This window comes from Ranitomeya imitator, chromosome 4 (genome assembly GCF_032444005.1).
Source record: "Ranitomeya imitator isolate aRanImi1 chromosome 4, aRanImi1.pri, whole genome shotgun sequence".
Taxonomy (NCBI): Eukaryota; Metazoa; Chordata; class Amphibia; order Anura; family Dendrobatidae; genus Ranitomeya; species Ranitomeya imitator.
Genome location: NC_091285.1, coordinates 570,802,620 through 570,823,057, shown reverse-complemented (window position 1 = coordinate 570,823,057; position 20,438 = coordinate 570,802,620). Strand labels below are relative to the sequence as shown.

Below are 20,438 nucleotides of genomic sequence, written 5' to 3'. Positions count from 1 at the left end.
CAAGAAGCTTTCACAAACCTTGCCTAAAAAAAGCTTTTCTGATCCTTTATGAGTAAGTCCGGGTTAACGTGAGCATATTTTCAGTCTGTGCAAAATGCGTATGGACTAATATTTGTGAATGGGCTGATTCAGCTGAGTGTTTCTGTACGAGGACCAAGTGTCTGTCTGAAAAATAACACAGCTATCTAAAGGCCCACATACATGTTAGACAAAAGTGAGCCGAACCCACCAAAAACAGGTATAGAGGTCTTCAGACTTAGCCCCCTAACAGATGATGTCAGGGAAGAGAAGGATCCCGGTGGATCAGTCTGGACCAGAGTATGGCAGCAGCTCTCCTATAGAACACAGTGGCGCTCTGCCGAGCTGAGTGTTCTGTGTATGGCAGAGAGAAATAGCTGCTGGATGAACGATTTTTCATCCGACAGTTTTCTATTTCGTATGCAGGACTTAATGTGTACGGCCAGTTTAGGACATTGGAAAGTTAACAAGTTGTGACTACTTTTCTAAACAGATAGCCTTATTCTGCAATGTGAAATTACAGTCATAACTGTGTTCACATATCCAGTAGTGATCTGATAGAATGGATCCAGCTGCAATCCTTTGGATCCAGTAAGCAATACAAATGAAAGAAAGACGGATGGCTGATTAATGGACCCGTTTTACATAGACTTCAATGTTAAAAAAAAAACAGATGCAGCAGAGATTGGTTATTAAAAACGGACTAAAAAGGTTGTGTCTGCACAACTTTTTTGCCAACGGATTGGCTGCTGGATCCGTTCTAATGGATCACAACTGGACATGTGAACATGTCCTAAGAAATGTCTGACTGTTCATGGACTTTAGAAGACTGCATTTTTACCTGAAGATCCATCTCAGACAAACTGATCAACATTCGAGCAATGAATCTTTGCCAGAATCCTACGGGAACAAAACTCATCTTGAACACCCTCTGAACAGTGTTACCAGAGGGCTGCTGTAACGAGTGGATGTCCAGGCCTGGCTTGGCCGGCAGGAGGTGAGGTAAGAGGTAACTGTAGGATACAAAAATACTCGGACTAGAACATACATACACATATTCAACTAGAACTGATGGGTCGCAAAACAAACCTTAGAGAGAGTAGGTTACCAACAACTACTACTTGGATTAAGGAAATCATTTTATAAGTGCAGCCTGGTTTGTTCTAGTAAACCTAAGATTAAAGTTTGGATGGCTTTATTTCCCGCTTCATATACAGACTGCAATGGCTGAACCGACCACATGTCTTTTGACCTGAACGTACAGCCTCATACATGTCTATGATGTTGCAAGTTCTGGTCAGGAGACCCACGGTCAGGCTCAGGCCGGGTATTGTAATACTTATATGGAGAGCCCAGAAAATACAGTGGGTATAACCGACCTCTATTCCTTCCAACAAGTACAATAGCTTTCAACAATGTAAGGAACTAAATAAAAAATACCTTTCAATTAGTACCATAAAAAAAGGTAAGGCCAACATATATACATATAACAACCAAGACAATACGTACAGTGCTAGTGCTCAAGGTAACCAGTGCTCGTATAGAAATTTGGTTTGATCTCACCAATGCAGTTTTCTTTCTGTGCTAGGTGCACAATACAGGAGCAGGGGAGTAACAGTGATAGCAGGGGGGAGGTTGAAGCTACTCCTTTCGCCTAAAACTCCTTGTCGTGCCCCTGCATTGCGCCCACCCTTACAAGGGCAGTACTCAATTATAGCCTGTTCACAAGTTGCCCATAGAGATTATGTAGCCACCCAACGCATTTCCCCCTCCATTCAGGGGGTTCACAAGGGGGGTTTAGTATATGTGGATTCAAATTGAACTCTTGCAGTGGCAACTAGTACCAAACATGAGTCTGACAAGTTGTGTCAGTGCCCTACATGAGATTCAGTCCACTTACCTATCATGGCCGTTGTTATATTTATATGCTCAATGAATCCACCTCCCACTACAGCAGCGTCTAATGCATTTCCGGACTATGGAACGCAAGTCCACCTGCCTGTAATGCACGCCACGATGGTAATCATGTGACCGCGAACGCTGTCCATTCAGGTCTTTGGCTCGCATGTTGAGACGCATAGAGTTTTCACAGCGTCACTTCCGGTTTAAAGGTGGGCCACATGACTGCGATAACTCCTCCACATCTACTTGATGTTTGCCATTCGGGATGTACCTCAGACTTCCAAGGGATTTTCACCCTTTCAGCTACTGTATGGCAGGCATCCTCAGGGTCTGCTGAAAGTAGCCAAAGCAGGAACCTACACCTCATAAGAGTGTCAATGAGCACGTGGCCAACATGCAGGACCGAATTGCTGCAGTCACACCTATAGTAAAGGAGCATTTGGTGGATGCTCAGGCAGCGCAGAGCCACATATATAACAAAAAGGCCACTGTCCGCTCCTTTAACGTGGGTCATGGTTTGACGGAACCCCCCCCAGGCAGAGGAAGCGTACTAATCCATGAATGAGGCGCTGTGCAGATAGCCCGTCCTCATTAGCCCCAACTTCCAGAAAAGCTTCATCGTACAGACGGATGCCTCTATTGTGCGTCTACATGCGGTCCTGTCACAGGAGGTGAACGGAGGGGAACATCCAATCACCTACCTAAGTAGGAAACGCACCCCGGCTGAGAAAAATTATAGCATAGTGGAGAAAGCGTGCCTCGCCATTATGTGGGCCTTGGAGTCTCTACGCTACTATTTGCTTGGTCGACCGTTTCGTTTGGTGACAGATCATTCACCCTTGGTATGGATGAGGAATGCCAAGGAGAGGAATGCTCAGGTCAACCGATGGTTTCTTTCCCTGTTAAATTTTAATTTCACCGTTGAACACCGGGCAGGGAAATCGCAGGGAAATGTGGATGCCCTGTTACGTGCCCCCTGTATGATGACAAGTGTTCAAAGACACAAATTTGAACGGGGGGGAATTACATGAGACAGGGAGGGGGATCATATGCGGGTGTCGATATGTATCCTCCAAGATGCGGACGGAGTCAAATTAGACCTGCTGGAGTGCCTTGGGGTCACAGTAGGACGCCTGTGGGTCACAAGGAAAAATTAAAGTAAACATGGACCTGATCAAGCTATTTGGCCAAGGCGTTGTTCAGGAAAACTCGCTATGAGCTTTTATTTTTGAAACGGACTACAGGAAGGTAGCGGATCAGTCCGTTTCATCCAGGCTGGGTCTTGCAAGTGGCCCATGGCCACAGATTTCAGTTTAAAAAGAACCTGCAGCAAGGGTTTTGGTGGGTCAGTTTGGAGTTTGCAACTTGCGGAGCAGATGGCTCTTCAGAAGCTCCGTCTGTGTGAGTTAACACAGAGCCAGCCGAGCGAACTCCTGGCACCCCGCAACATGATACGGTGGTGCAGTCGCCCTCGGCAACCGGACTCCAACGGACTGTTTTGTCTCCTGGCTGCAATCCGGAGGATACCGTATGCTGTACACTATGTGAGTGTGGAAATTAAAACACGTTTGCTGTGAACTTTTCCTGTGGTCACTGTCTGTCACACTGAACCAACCCCGCTGCAGTACATGGCCTTACATTTTTCATCCAGAGCCATTTCAATTTTCCTCTTTTGGGCCTATGAACTGACATGCAGGTAGTTGCCCACTACCTGCCTCCTCTGCCCGTTGCCGATCTCAGCTGGCTGCTTCTCTTCCGCTCTGCTCTATTGACAGGACATGGTTGCCAATGTTATGCTGATTGATTCGTGGCTCCTCACTTCCTAACTGCGAAATGCTGGCTGTCAATCGGCGTAATGTTGGCAGTCATGCCCAGTTGACAGAGTTGCCTGGAAGAGGAGGAGCTGCTCTGTTGATGAGAAGCAGCAGAATCGCCAGCAGGAGTGGTCGGACAAGAAGTTAGCAACTACCTGCCTGCTAGTTCTTAGACCCATAGTAACAAAATAAAATAGTACCCTTTAAGTGGGATGATTTCCAAGCCTACAATTATAAGTGATAGTGGCTTCTTCTGGAGGAGATCCAATGTGCATACTACTCCCAGAAGGCATTACCTGTAATATTTCCTGGATCGATTTCAGAGAGAACCCGTATCTTTCAAGAGTATAAACAGCAAAGTACAAATAAACAGCGAGAAGCCATTCTTAACCAGGAATCATTTTAATAAAGTCGTTCCTTAAGAACCTGTGAAGTTGTGAAATGTGACATGTGTCCTTTGTTATCATCTCCACTCTTTTCCAAATTCAATAAAAGTTACAAGCAACATCACAAAATGCAGTTGCTTTGAGACAGGGATTAATCTTTTCCAGAACATGGAATTTCCACTGTCATTAAATGTCACTAATTTCAGTTGTAAATGACTTCCAGACTCCATGATAAAAGCTGAAACCTGCATTTCATCCAGAAGAAGTAAAAACATACAAATGATAGACTGCATTTAGAATAAGGGCAAATACCTCCTGCTGGACTCATTCTATAGTCTTCGCCCTTATAACCAGACGTCCTGCACAGATTTTCTTGTGGCAACTGATGATCGAGTTATATAAATTAAATAGGTCACCATGAAGTCGCCCAGTTTGTTTGCGCTGCCCTTATAATATGAGTGTAATATTCTCCATGTTACTTATGCTATGGGTTCAGGACGTCTTGTAAGCAAGTGTCCATAGCGCTAGAGCTGTATAAAAAGACATTTGTGACACCTTCATGGATACTAAGGACTCATATGGCGATACTGAAACCATACGAGTAACATATGGCAGTAACAGCTAATCTCCTTAGACCCGACATAAGAAGATCACAAAACCTAAATTTCATCTTTGCTGACAAGGAAAGTAATAGGTGTAGGATTTAAGGTCTTATCAAAAGTGGTGATGCTCGAGATTAAGTTCTAGCCATGAACTGGAGATTGGCGTTTCTGACAATCTTCTTGCAATTAGGTCTTTAATTCCTTTTTTGCCATAGGAAAAGGATATCATGTTGTGCACTGCCTGCCATAAAAATCACGTGACGATATACATGTAACGTATGCCATAGTCACACAAGTACAGGTCACAGTCCGAGCATGGACTGGCTGCAGGCCTCCTGTTCAAAACTTAGCCTGATAGACTTATATGGGTATGTCAAGTTTTGGGTCAGGTTATACATTTGTCAATTTCCGGACCCCCACAGCTTCTAAAATACAGCGTGAGAGTTTAATTGTGTATCCAGGGGAACGAAGTGTCCTGTTGAATCTTCGTTCAATCCCTTCACCGTTTGTTTAGGCGTACAGATAATTCATCATCTATTGTCTGCACCAAACCTCACAGCAGTGCCGAAAAACGGTGCATGGGCAAGTGTCTGCTCTCGTATGGCTAAAGTAATATTACAATATGTGCCGCGTAGGGTCATCAACTTCCCTATGTAACTGGCTTTATCATGCAAAAAAAAAAAGAAGTCAGTGTTAAAAAAAATATTACTGTCATTTTGCTCCTCCAGCTCCTGTGCAGACCAGCAAAATGAACATTACCAAGAAGAAAAAAGTGTGAATTCCAGATCAGACTACACAGGTTGTTTGTAGTCTGTTACCATGGAGATACATAGATTTGTAAGAACTGCATACTCAAAACGTTAGGAGATCTTTAATCCAGACCATCACAAAAGGTGCTTCATCTAAAATATAAGATGTATTGGGATAAGAAATATGTGGTTGTGAACATATACATAGCCTTCACGGGTGAGCACCATAATGTCAGAAAAGAAAGCTAACTATAATAATTAAAATTTCACAGATGTCCTGGTTATTACATTTTCACTTGCATGCAGAGCGCTCTAAAAAGACTATTTAGTCAATACAACAAGATTACCTATTGTTAGCCACTGGAAGGGCGATCTCAAACTTTGCCAGGAACTGGAAGTATTGTTCTTCTGACTGCTTGGTGAAGCCCGTGCCAACCAGCAGCATTCGCAGGTCCTCGGCTTTGATGACCCCATTTCTTGCCACAGATTTGGAGCTTTTAATGTTGATGATCCTCTCCAGACATTCCGAGAGCCAGACAGGATCCAGAAAATACAGATTCCGTAGCCCGTGGCTCGTGTCTGGAAAGTGAAGCAAGGTGCCAGTCTCTATAAGAAATCCGATTGCTGTAAGGAAAAGATGAAATGTGAGGCAGACGGCATAAAGTCCTTCCAGATCGTGATACCACTGAAATGTCTTACCAGCTGCTCTTCTTACCTGCTTGCATGTCCTCATAGTCTCTGATGTCATTCCCAGGACTCTGCTCTATGATCTGCTCGATCTGCTCATCCGTCAGATACTGAACCTCATCCTCATGGACTCTTATCTGCTGTTCCCTCAACACTGCTTCCTGCAGGTTCAGGTAGCTTTTGGGAATCTACGTTGAGAAAATAAAAAACAAAAAGAAATTTTAGGTGATATGCAGATCACACAACCACGAGGATCATTCTACAATAATGTAAGGTCCTAAACCGCTTCCCTGAGGCCAAATTCAGGGTTCTGTTTTTAATGTAGGAAGCTTATCAGTGTTTTTCATCCATAGACTATAACAGATCTGTATGGTGTTCTATGGGGCTATTCACTCATCCATGCTCTGTGGACAGAGTTTCTTCAACAATATAAACGAAAACGTCCATATTATATCTATGCAACGGATCAAACTCAGGTGCTAAAACTGATTCGCCAACTTACCAGCCTCCCAACCAGTTTCTGGGACCCAATAGTGCTGCCCACATCTTTCATATTACATGCAGCACAGAAAATAAGATGTCGTAAGCTTTCTAGGCCTTCCAGTGTCTTACAGGAAAGTTCCCTGGGGAAAAAAAGAAAGAAAAGTTACAAAACATTAAATGCAGTGATCAGAGAGAACAATATAACCAATAAAACAGGTAATGGGGCCAAAAGCTTTTTTCCATGTATAGATAACCATTATTAATAAAATATACATCACACAAGAACATTGTGTGATGAACATTTACCAATAGGGATGATCCCATATTAGTAGCTCAGAAGAAGAAAATGCATTTTATGGGGTTTTGCAAGGTCAATCAGGAAAATGTCTACCAATACCAATTCATGAATATTTTATTCAGCCCTGTAAGCCTAAACTAATAAACTATTAAAGCAGTGCGGTCAATTATAGTCCCTTCGGCTAAAAGATATAGATTAGAATCTAAAGGAGCGGAGATCGAATTAGCAGGGTCCACCAAGGATACAGAACAAGAAGTAATGCTCACTGCAAGTGCTTGATGGTAATATCTGGGAATCCCGTGGCTCGAGACCCAGAAGGAGAGCGGCAAAGAGCCAAAACATAGGCGCGAAGAGTGGCGATTCTCTCTAAACGGAACTTGGTTTCAATGAAGTCCAAATGTGTCCCAACTACTAGAACGACAGCATTTGGGGCTTTCGCCTAAAGGGAAAAAAAAAAAAAAAAACAGTATAATTTTATTCTCTTGCATTGATATGTGATTAAAATTAATAATATCCATCATAAAGTACAAAAATGGGCTGGAGTATAACTACCATCATCCTACCCTTTACAATACTTACTCCTCACCTCAATGTTTAGCAACCAGAACTGAAGATTAGAGACGGCTTCCTCCCCCAGAGCCAGGTTCCACACCACAATGTACAAGGCCTTGTCAGTAAAGAAGCATTGGTTCACTGCGGACATTGTAGAAGAACCTCCCATGTCCCAGACATGAAAGTGCACAGAATCAACCTACTTAAACAAGAAAAAGCCATAAAAGTAGGAATAAAGTAAATAGTACATCGCACCAGACTCTCCATCTGACGCGTCATGAGAACTTGGTCAAACAACATATTCTTGGTCTAAAAACTTAGATATACAGGAATTCCCATTGATACATTAATTAGCTATGCATATAATATGCGATAAACGGATGCTGGGATTACGATTGCTAGTGAAGTGGTAGCGTGGATGACAATTATTGTCAGTCCTATAGAAGTGAATGCACTACAGCTCCATTAACACAGGAGACTTCTGGACTGTTGTTCACGGCACCAAAACCGAAGGGCGATTGATCATCTATACTGTGGACCAGTGAGACATTTCCATATATTCTATGACTCCCTGACGAAGGCAAAAAGCCAAAACGTGCGTTGGGGAGGACGCCATCCAGGAGCCAGGGATCTGCAGTCTCATTGTGAGTGACTTATCTTACTGCTACTATTATTATATGGTCACAATTCCTATCTGGTTGCACTCCTTCACTTATCCTAGGCTGGTATTTTTACTTTAAAGCACTTTTTAACTTGTATTCCAACATGTTTTTCACTTCAGCACAATGGCCAGTTTACTGGTCTTACTTGCAATGATATGTTTTTATTGAGTAATTACATTTTTTTCACACTTCACACTCACTTTTGCACCAGGGCAGGGGGGCCATGACACTCACTTTGATTTTTTCAGTCGCATAACTTTCCATCTATGGATTTATGATCCCTATAGTTGTTATACTACTCTATACGCTGCTGTGCTTTACTCAGTCTGATTTATATTATATTGCTCTCCTGAGTGTGCATCCTTGTTTTCTATATACAGTTGGATTTGTACCATTTGGATACTGGCATTGTGGCCTAGAATTTTTTTACCTGTATTTATTTTCCCGCTTCATACTTTTTTTTTATAGTAATTATATATTTATAAAATAAAAAAATATTTCATATTGGACAGCTTGGTCTGTTTGTGGTGCTTTTTTTCTGTTTATGGTTTAATTTCCGACTGTCCTTGTATTCTTATATCGGTCCGGCTTCTTGGTAGTAGACACCATATATTTTTTTACTTAATATTCATTTGGCACAATTATTCCCTCACTACCACGTTAAGCACTCCTTGTTTTTCTTATTGATCTAGAATTATAGTACAAAGATTGAGCAGATGTATGAAGAGGCTCGTGCACCTGGTTTGAAGGATATTTCTTAGCGAGACCAAGGTAGAAATGACGGTGTTACATATACATCTCAAAATGAGCAGAACAGGTCGCACAAATTGTTTTAGGAATTCAAGAATCCTCATTAAAGAGTAATGACATGCAGCACTGTGTGCCGCCACAACATGCTTTACTAGGGTCATAGACCCCCTTTTATCTGCACCTCCCTTTATACCAGTGTTACCCAAACTCCAGGCCTTACTCGCCCCCCAACAGATCATGTTTTCAGGATTTCTTAGCATTGCACAGGTGATAGAACCTATGGGAATTTCCGATGCTGAGATAATTCCATCACCTGTACAATACTAAGGAAATCCTGAGAACATGATCTGTTGAGGGGCCATGAGTTGGGAAACACACCTTAATACCATCAATGGCACTTTTATTATACTGGATAAAGCCCCTCATACACAATAAGCAACAAGCTGGCTGACCACCATCTCTTCAGACTCCACAATACAGAGGGACCCTTCTGATGGACACTCAGATGTTCCTCCATGATTGAACCAGAGGAGTCTGGCACCAGCTTAATTCCAATCAGGAGAAGAATGTACTAGATCCATCTCTCCCACATCATCATCAGTAAGGGGGAGAGTCTGGATGCCCCCATACATATCAGACTATGGTCCAATCCAATGGATGGCTACAAGTTTGACCGGCCTTAAGAATAAGATAGTATTGGTCTATATGCCTCACTTTTCTTAACTTCTTTTGTCTTATATCAGCAATGAGAACAGGACAGTCATGAAAACCACCAGACAGGCAGAGATCCCACTGAGTAATGGATGTGGAATAGTAAAAACCAGACAGGAAAGTCTATAGGATTCATCATGAAGGTATGGAATTTCCCAGAGGGATGCCTAAGTTGTTATCCTGAAATTGTTATCATTAGCCGATGTGTAGACAGGATGGAAAATAGTACAGCAAAGCCAAAACAAGAGACAACAGCGTAGGTCAAGGCAGGCACCGAAGAGATGTGATGTCAGGCAGGCTAAGCAGAAGAAAACATGTATTTACAGAAATGGGACCCAAAGGAACCATTCAGAGACAGGAAAGGGCCTGTATAGACAGGAAAGGGCCTGTATAGACAGGAAAGGGCCTATATAGACAGGAAAGCCCAGTCTAAGATCAGCGATGTATGAAATCTCTTGGTCCCTCCTCTTAAGAAAAATGGTTACCTTTGCCTTAGTCCCCACAGGTTTCTGTAGCTCCCATCGGGTAGTACGTATAGTACTTTCTCCTTGCATCTGCTGGGACACTTTTCCAGTTTGTAGGACCTCAAAAAGGGTAGACTTTCCTTGGCGTGGTGGTCCAACAATGATCATCTTGACAAGGGGGCACCTCTCCGCTTTCCTCAGCTGAGCACGCAGATATGCCAAGATGGTCACCGGTCCTTCACATAAACAAGATGTGTAAGCAGACATACCGCCATGCATTGACATGGGGGTTACTAGTGGGTAATAAGTCATTTACCCTCTTTCCTGATCTCTGCAGGTAGGTTTGTGATGTTGAGGTCTTCAAGGTCCAGCTGCCATAAAGATGCCAGCTGACCAAGTTCTGGAGGAAGCTCCCGTATTCCCGGATTACTATATAACAAAATAAGGAGCAACTGTGATGGAGAGATATAATCTTTGGAAACAAATACGGAAGTATTGCCCAGCAGCTAGTCACTTTGGTCATAGCACCAAGGCTGGATCACTCGGGGTGCTACACCTCTTCGATCACTTACTTCCCCAGGTAGAGTTCTGTAAGGCTCTTCAGATGGCACACCGACATTGGGAAGGCATCTAGTTGATTATCGTTGAGGTACAACACTTCTAGAGACTCTCTCAGACATGAAGGCAACTCCACAGAAAAACCTGGAGCGCAAGAGCTCAACATCAGCACTTAGCGTATTTTACATATCACTTTGATCTTACGATTATGTGTGTACCTGAATCAGTCCCTGTTCGCGTTCTAGATCTGGTCGAGAAAAATGGCATCCGCCTTGTCCTGATCCCTTCCTCATTTCTGCAGAACCAGGGAATAAAGTTTCATATTACAAATATTACTGGCTATATAAAAGTAGATTAGTGGCGTTAACGAGAGAAGCCATACAATCACATAAATACTGTATCAGAACAATTCAGACCCGACCAACCTTCCCAACTGATTCTTGGATAAATCCAGGCACTTCAGATGCCTGCAGGTCCAGCTGTCAGGAGGCGGCAATGAACATAGTTGGTTTCCAGACAGCTTCAAGCACTGTAAAGCCTGGGGAATCAACAGCAGAAACGCAGATAAGCCTTTATGCAGGTTATAACTACTGTATAACCCCATCAGTTCTTTTTCAATAGACATACATAATGAAAAGACCCTGCATAAATCAGGCTTTAAAGAGTAACCCTCGTTTAATTGAGATTTTGATAATGACTGATCAATTCTGGCAGAGAAAGAAGCGAACCTCTCTGATAAGATATATTGCAAAGTTGCTTATTTTCATGTGTACTATCGATTAATTAAACAAAACTTGTAATGACAGTTACTCGGAGTTTCTTTTCCCAAACTATTGGCAAACTACATACTTAGATCACCCCCTTGTGGCCATAACAGTGTACTACAAATAAAAAAAAAAAACGACTACTGCATTATTATTACTGCATATTTTTCCTGAACTGCATTATGATGAGCAATACAGTAGAATAGATAGAATAGACAGACATACTGGTGGTCAATATTTAAGATATTGAATAACAAAATCTCAGCATTATGTGAATAAAACAATAGTAGCAAACATTTTTCATGTAGTTTTAAAAGAAAAAAAGCATCTTTGATAAACTGCCCTTAAATATTACTACCATTTTACTCATGGTGCCCAATGAAATTCGCAATTTACCATTTGTCGATTGTTAAATAAGAAATTTGAATTGAATCAGTGGAAGGGGATGTGTTTACTATGGCATCAGGTGTAACTAATATCGCTTATTTGGAACTTGAATCTTATTGTTTCAGCTTGCAATAGGTTTTGAAACTAGAGGGAAAGGTTTTCCATCTTTAATGCACACTATTCCTCATTGATTCTCTGCTTTGTCTATTTTGTTTGTTAAAATCTGATTATTTTCATTGTTAAAAATGTATAACGCGTAATAAAAATTACAGTTATAAAGGAAATTCACAATTTAAAGGGAATCAGTCAGTAGGTTCAATCCTACTAAGATGTAGGGTTTATATGTAAATGAGCTGTTCAGATCTATGGGCTGGACACTAATCTGCATGAGAATCTGCTTTTAGGGCTAAACTTAAATAAAATGAAGAGTTACCAGTGTGAGACATGTAACTAACAGAACAGAGGAACTGAACTATTTCCTGCAGCTCTCACAGCTCTGCTGTGACCCTGGCTACCTGCGAGATAGAAGCTGGGAGGAATCTGCAGATTTGTCAGGTATAATCACACACAGCTCTGCAGTGAGATCAGGAGAGCGGCCATCGCACAGCACACTGGTAAAAACCCTTATTTTTAAAATAATCTCTGGAGGCAGATTCTCAGAGAGATCAGTGTCCGACCCATGGCCCTGAGCAGCTTATTTACAAACTAGATGGTAGCCCGATTCTAACGCATCGGGTATTCTAGAATATGTATGTAGTTTATTTATGAAGATTTTAGAATAATACATTGAATACACATGATTAGGCCTGCCGGGCGTGACCAATTAGCGAAGCGTGGTTCAAATCCCTCCAATTCGCGGTCGGACTGCGCCTGTCGCTGATTATTCGCGGCCGGCCACGTAGTATATAGCACAGCCACGTAGCATATAACAGCCCACGTAGTAAATAGCACAGCCAAGTAGTATAGAACACAGCCCACGTACGCAGCCTAGAACACAGCCCACGTACGCAGCCTAGAACACAGCCCACGTACGCAGCCTAGAACACAGCCCACGTACGCAGCCTAGAACACAGCCCACGTACGCAGCGTAGAACACAGCCCACGTACGCAGCGTAGAACACAGCCCACGTACGCAGCGTAGAACACAGCCCACGTACGCAGCGTAGAACACAGCCCACGTACGCAGCGTAGAACACAGCCCACGTACGCAGCGTAGAACACAGCCCACGTACGCAGCGTAGAACACAGCCCACGTACGCAGCGTAGAACACAGCCCACGTAGCGTTGAACACAGCCCACGTAGCGTAGAACACAGCCCACGTAGCGTAGAACACAGCCCACGTAGCGTAGAACACAGCCCACGTAGCGTAGAACACAGCCCACGTAGCGTTGAACACAGCCCACGTAGCGTAGAACACAGCCCACGTAGCGTAGAACACAGCCCACGTAGCGTTGAACACAGCCCACGTAGCGTTGAACACAGCCCACGTAGCGTTGAACACAGCCCACGTAGCGTAGAACACAGCCCACGTAGTGTAGAACACAGCCCACGTAGTAAATAACAGCCCACAGTGTATAACACAGCCTACATAGTATATAGCACAGCCACGTAGTATATTGCCCAGCCACGTAGTATATTGCACAGCCCACGTAGTATATTGCACAGCCCACGTAGTATATAGCAATGTGGGCATCATATCCTTATTAAAAAAAAAAAAAGAATAAAAATAAAAAAAATAGTTATATACTCACCTTCCATTGGGCCCCAGATCCAGGCGAAGCGTTTACCGATGCTCCTTGCGCGCTCCGGTCCCAAGAGTGCATTGCGGTCTCGCGAGATGATGATGTAGTGGTCTCGCGAGACCGCTACGTCATCATCTCGCGAGACCGCAATGCATGGAGCGGTCACCAGGGTGTCGCGAGGAGCAGAAAAGGCCTGTTCTGGATCCGAGGAGCCGACGGAGGGTGAGTATATAACTATTTTTTATTTTATTATTTTTAACATTGGTCACACAGGGTTAATAGCAGCGTTAATGGAGTGGATACACCACGGCATAACGCGGTCCGTTAACGCTGCTATTAACCCTGTGTGAGCGTTGACTGGAGGGGAGTATGGAGCAGGCACTGACTGCGGGGAGTATGGAGCGGCCATTTTGCCGCCAGACTGTGCCCGTCGCTGATTGGTCGTGGCTGTTTTGGCCGCGACCAATCAGCGACTTGGGATTTCCGTAACAGACAGAAAGACGGAAGTGACCCTTAGACAATTATATAGTAGATAAGAAAAACATGGATTTCTCTGGAATAAGATATCGGATCATAGATATCAAAGTATCATATTATTCAGCTTCTTCTGACCTTCATTCCCATATACATGACTTAGAAGAGGGTTGATCCTACCGACAGATTCCCTTGAATAAATCTATATTAATTCACTTTTTGTATTATTAATTTTTTTTTTACAACTGTAACAAACCGGTGTCAAAACAAATGGCATGACCTGTTACCTCCACCTGGAACAGGTCCTTGGGTACATCCCTCAGGGAATTGTCTGAAAAGTCTACTTCTAGTAAGTGATTCCTCCAAAAGATAGTCAGGTTCTCTGGGATCAGTTCAATACAATTTCTAGAAGCTTTACAATATTTCTGAAAGACAGAAGAATATGGAAAGTGATTATATACAGAAATGATTATTATTCTGCAGAGAGATAACAGAGGGTCTCCCCAGTAGTACATATTATAACATATATGTCATGTATTGGCTTCTGGTCTCACTTACAAGAGGGCAGGCCCAGGGCTCCGGGAAGATTTTGAGCTTATTACCAGAAACATTTAGACTCTTCAAAGACTTCAAGCAGTGTAGGACGGAGGAAGGGAGCTCCGACAGCACGTTGTCACACACATCGAGATCATGTAGCCTCCGCAGACCAATCCAGTTGATTCCTGCAGTTGAAATATTACCCATAAACAATCCATGCACCGTAATACACAAAAATATTATATATATAGAATTGTAGAATATGTATTGTATGTATTGTAGAATTGTCTAAGGGTCACTTCCGTCTGTCTGTCTATCACGGATATTCATTGGTCACGGCCTCTGTCTGTCATGGAAATTCAAGTCGCTGATTGGTCGTGGTAAAACGCCCACGATCATTGCCACGACCAATCAGCGATGGCCATAGTCTGGCAGCGAAATGGCCGCTGCTTTACTGTCCTGCAGTCAGCGCTAAGTGCTCACACAGGGTTAATGCCAGTGTTAACGGACCGCGGTGTAATGCACTCCGTTAATGCAGCTATTAACCCTGTGTGACCAACTTTTTACTATTGATGCTGCGTATGCAGTATCAATAGTAAAAAGATCTAATGTTACAAATAATAATAATTAAAAAAAAAGGTTATTCTCACCCTCCGATGTGGCGCCCTGTCCTCGGCAGTGCAAGCGGCAGGTTCCGGTGCCAAGGATGAAATGCGAGAAGGACCTGACCATGACGTCACGGTCATGTGACCGCGACGTTATCACAGGTCCTGCGCTCATACGAACCCTGGGACCGGAAGCTGCCGCGTGCACCGCACACAGGCGCCAGGACTTCAAGGGGCCTTCAGAAGGTGAGTATATGTTTATTTTTTATTTTAAGTCTTTTTTAACTACGTATATAGTGCCCACATTGCTATATACTACTTTGTCTGTGTTACATACTGCGTGGGCTCTGTTATATACTACATCTCTGTGCCATATACTATGTAGCTGGGCAATATACAACGTGACTGTGCAATATAGAATGTAAGTCCGCAAGGATAGGGTCCTCTCCCCTCTGTACCAGTCTGTCACTGTAAACCTGTTTACTGTAAATGATATCTATAACCCTGTATGTAACCCCTTTCTCATGTACAGCACCATGGAATTAATGGTGCTATATAAATAAATAATAATAATAAATAATAAATATACAACGCGACTGTCCAATATACTACGTGGCTGTGCAATATACTATGTGTTCTGTGTTATATACTACGTTGACTGTGCAATATACTATGTGGCTCTGTTATCTACTACGTGGCTGTGAAATATACTACGTAGCTATGCAATATACTACATGCCTCTACAATATACTACGTGGCTATGGTACATACTACGTGGCTCTGCTATACACTACGTCGCTGACCAATATACTACATAGCTGTGCAAAACACTATGTGACTGTTATATACTACATGCCTGTGCAATATACTACGTGGCTCTACAATATACTACGTGGCTATGTTATATACTACGTGGCTCTGCTATATACTGCGTGGCTGACCAATATACTACGTACGCTGTGCTATATACTACGCAGCTATGTTAGATACTACGTCGACCATCTAAAATTATATATATATATATATATATATATATATATATATATATATATATATATATATATATATATATCTATCTATCTATCTGTGTGTGTGTGTGTGTGTGTGTGTGTGTGTGTGTATGTATGTGTGTGTATGTATGTGTGTGTATGTATGTGTGTGTGTATGTATGTCCGGGATTGGCATCTGAACCGTCACAGCTACAGCCACAAAATTTTGCACAGTCACACGTCTGGACCCCGAGAGCGTCATAGGCTATGTTGTGAAGTGAAATTTTAACCCCGCGCTTTCCAATTCACCAAACAATTTTGCCCCTATCTACATAATGGGGAAAAAGTGAAAGGAAAAAAGTGTTGGAGGCAAATTGACAGCTGGCAGATGTGAACAAGGGGGACTTAAAGAATGAGAGCGATGGCGCCAAAGAGTATATACCGTACAGTTGCTAAGGTGGGGCCCCGACATGGGATACTCACCACACACGGGGATATGAACATGCACACAAAATGCGCCACACACTACCACGTGCTTGAACACATATACCACCCTCAGCACACATTTCACATCACATACACCAACCTCGCCACATAAAAGTCGAAACACAAAAGTCGCCGCTCAAAACTCGCCGCGCGTAATACTCGCCACATGCAAAACTTACCACACGTGCAAAACTCACCTCATGGGAAAAATCGCCACACGCAAAACTTGCACCCGCGGAAAAATTGCCACATGCACAAAAGTTGCAACACATGCAAAAGTTGCCTCACACAAAACTTGCACATACTCAAAAGGCACCACACATAAAACTCGCCACGCGCAAAACTCGCCATGCGCAAAACTTGCTGCACACAACTTGCTACACTAACCTGTCACATGCAACTCGACACACAAAAAGTTGCTACACGCATGTCGCCACACGCAACTCAACACACACAACTTGACACACGAAACTCGCCCTAAATCACACACAAGTCTGGTATTATCCTTCAAAAATAAAAATCTGATCAATAAGCAGACAAACTACAAGAGCAACAAATGTACCATATAGGAAATACGCCAGCTGTCAGTCACATGACCTGTCTATTATGTGCATGTGAGAGCTAATATATACTGCCAGGGGGAGGGCTTCCTGTTGGCTGGGGATTTATCAGGCTGCCAATTTAGCTTACAAATACTGAGGTAAAAATACTGACCAAATAACGTGTGAACGAGGTCTAATACAGGAGGAGATGACATACAGATATATACTATATACAGGAGAGATGACACACAGGTATATACTATATAGAGGAGGAGATGACATACAGGTACATACTATATACAGGAGGAGATGACATACAGGTATATACTATATACACGAGCAGATGACCTACAGGTATATACTATATACAGGAGATGACATACAGGTATATGCTATATATAGGAGATGACATACAGGTATATACTATATACAGGAGATGACACACAGATATATACTATATACAGGAGGAGATGACACATATATACTATATACAGGGGAGATGGCACAGATATATACTATATACAGGAGGAGATGACATACAGGTATATACTATATATAGGAGGAGATGACATACAGGTATATACTATATACAGGGGAGATGACACACAGCAGGTATATACTATATACAGGGGAGATGACATACAGGTATATACTATATACAGGAGATGACATACAGGTGTATACTATATACTAGCTATTGAACCTGTTCTACGCCCAGGTGGCGAGTATTTATATTGGTATATGGTCTCCATCCTGGTATGTGCTGCTCCATCCTGCGTCCCCATCCTGTCATGTGCTGCTCCATCCTGCGTCCCCATCCTGTCATGTCCTGCTCCATCCTGCGTCCCCATCCTGTCATGTGCTGCTCCATCCTGCGTCCCCATCCTGTCATGTGCTGCTCCATCCTGCGTCCCCATACTGCCTCTGACCCGCTCGGCGCCGAGTGCTGGGGGGCCTGAGAAGGCGGGGACACCGGCGCGCTGTGGGGGTCAGGTGCCGGTATCGCCGCCAGCTCAGGCCCCCCAGCACTTACTATATTCACCTGTCCTCCGTTCCACCGCTGTGCGCATTAAGCGCGTCATCGCGCCCTCTGAACTGAAGGTCACAAGCCGAGGACCGGGAAGATGGCGGCGCACAGCGGTGGAACGGAGGACAGGTGAATATAGCTTATACTCACCCTCCTGGCGCGTCCCTGCTTCTCTGTTGGAGATCGCGGTGTGCGTTCAGTGTTAACGCATACCGCGATCTCCCGGGAGCGTCACTCTGAGGCCCAGACTGCGCCGGCGCTTGCGCAGTCTATAAAGGCTTCGGACAGAGTGACGCTCCCAGCGTTATATTATAGATAAGGGAGATGACAAACATGTATATACTGAGGTGAAAATAAGAGGTGTGAGGTGAAAATGAAAAGGTGTGAGTGCAAAATGAGAGGAGTGAGGGAAAATAGTGGAGTGATCGGAAAATGACAGATGTGAGGTCGAAATGACAAGTGTTAGGGGGGAATGAGAGGAGTGAGGGGGAAAATAAGAGGAGTGAGGGGAAAATGAGAGGTATGAGGGAGAAAATGAGAGATGTGAGAGGGAAAATGAAAGATGTGATGGGGAAAATGAGAGGCGTGATGGGAAAGTAAGAGAAGTGAGGTGCTATAACTAACCACAGATATTTACTATGCCCAGGCAACGCCGGGCTCTTCAGTTAATGTATGTATGTATGTATGTTAGCTAGTGTATGTATGTATGTTAGCTAGTGTATGTATGTATGCATGTATGTATGTTAGCTAGTGTATGTATGTATGTATGTTAGCTAGTGTATGTATGTATGTATGTTAGCTAGTGTATGTATGTATGTATGTTAGCTAGTGTATGTATGTATGTATGTTAGCTAGTGTATGTATGTATGTATGTATGTTAGCTAGTGTATGTATGTATGTTAGCTAGTGTATGTATGTATGTTAGCTAGTGTATGTATGTATGTTAGCTAGTGTATGTATGTATGTATGTATGTATGTATGTATGTATGTATGTATGTATGTATATATATATATATATATATATATATATATATATATATATATATATATATATATTTTACACACATACATACATACAGTGGGGCAAAAAAGTATTTAGTCAGTCAGCAATAGTGCAAGTTCCACCACTTAAAAAGATGAGAGGCGTCTGTAATTTACATCATAGGTAGACCTCAACTATGGGAGACAAACTGAGAAAAAAAAAACCAGAAAATCACATTGTCTGTTTTTTTAACATTTTATTTGCATATTATGATGGAAAATAAGTATTTGGTCAGAAACAAAATTTCATCTCAATACTTTGTAATATATCCTTTGTTGGCAATGACAGAGGTCAAACGTTTTCTGTAAGTCTTCACAAGGTTGCCACACACTGTTGTTGGTATGTTGGCCCATTCCTCCATGCAGATCTCCTCTAGAGCAGTGATGTTTTTGGCTTTTCGCTTGGCAACACGGACTTTCAACTCCCTCCAAAGGTTTTCTATAGGGTTGAGATCTGGAGACTGGCTAGGCCACTCCAGGACCTTGAAATGCTTCTTACGAAGCCACTCCTTCGTTGCCCTGGCGGTGTGCTTTGGATCATTGTCATGTTGAAAGACCCAGCCACGTTTCATCTTCAATGCCCTTGCTGATGGAAGGAGGTTTGCACTCAAAATCTCAGGATACATGGCCCCATTCATTCTTTCATGTACCCGGATCAGTCGTCCTGGCCCCTTTGCAGAGAAACAGCCCCAAAGCATGATGTTTCCACCACCATGCTTTACAGTAGGTATGGTGTTTGATGGATGCAACTCCGTATTCTTTTTCCTCCAAACACGACAAGTTGTGTTTCTACCAAACAGTTCCAGTTTGGTTTCATCAGACCATAGGACATTCTCCCAAAACTCCTCTGGATCATCCAAATGCTCTCTAGCAAACTTCAGACGGGCCCGGACATGTACTGGCTTAAGCAGTGGGACACGTCTGGCACTGCAGGATCTGAGTCCATGGTGGCGTAGTGTGTTACTTATGGTAGGCCTTGTTACATTGGTCCCAGCTCTCTGCAGTTCATTCACTAGGTCCCCCCCCCCCGTGGTTCTGGGATTTTTGCTCACCGTTCTTGTGATCATTCTGACCCCACGGGGTGGGATTTTGCGTGGAGTCCCAGATCGAGGGAGATTATCAGTGGTCTTGTATGTCTTCCATTTTCTAATTATTGCTCCCACTGTTGATTTCTTCACTCCAAGCTGGTTGGCTATTGCAGATTCAG

At 43.1% G+C, this 20,438-nt stretch overlaps 1 protein-coding gene across 3 annotated transcripts in view; it reads right to left on the bottom strand.

Annotated features, from left to right (window-relative positions):
• The window catches only part of LRRK1 (leucine rich repeat kinase 1), a 145,463-nt gene that overhangs the window by 39,144 nt on the left and 85,881 nt on the right, over positions 1-20,438 (bottom strand). For all 3 annotated transcript variants that reach the window (XM_069766321.1, XM_069766322.1, XM_069766323.1), the window contains exons 9-21: positions 14,563-14,726; positions 14,292-14,429; positions 11,062-11,174; positions 10,855-10,931; positions 10,651-10,780; positions 10,395-10,507; positions 10,100-10,314; positions 7,526-7,690; positions 7,206-7,378; positions 6,661-6,781; positions 6,187-6,346; positions 5,819-6,095; positions 860-1,031 (exon numbers count right to left, since the gene is read on the bottom strand). In XM_069766321.1, the coding sequence (XP_069622422.1) occupies positions 860-1,031; positions 5,819-6,095; positions 6,187-6,346; positions 6,661-6,781; positions 7,206-7,378; positions 7,526-7,690; positions 10,100-10,314; positions 10,395-10,507; positions 10,651-10,780; positions 10,855-10,931; positions 11,062-11,174; positions 14,292-14,429; positions 14,563-14,726 (2,018 nt within the window). The remainder of the gene's footprint in view (positions 1-859; positions 1,032-5,818; positions 6,096-6,186; positions 6,347-6,660; positions 6,782-7,205; positions 7,379-7,525; positions 7,691-10,099; positions 10,315-10,394; positions 10,508-10,650; positions 10,781-10,854; positions 10,932-11,061; positions 11,175-14,291; positions 14,430-14,562; positions 14,727-20,438) is intronic.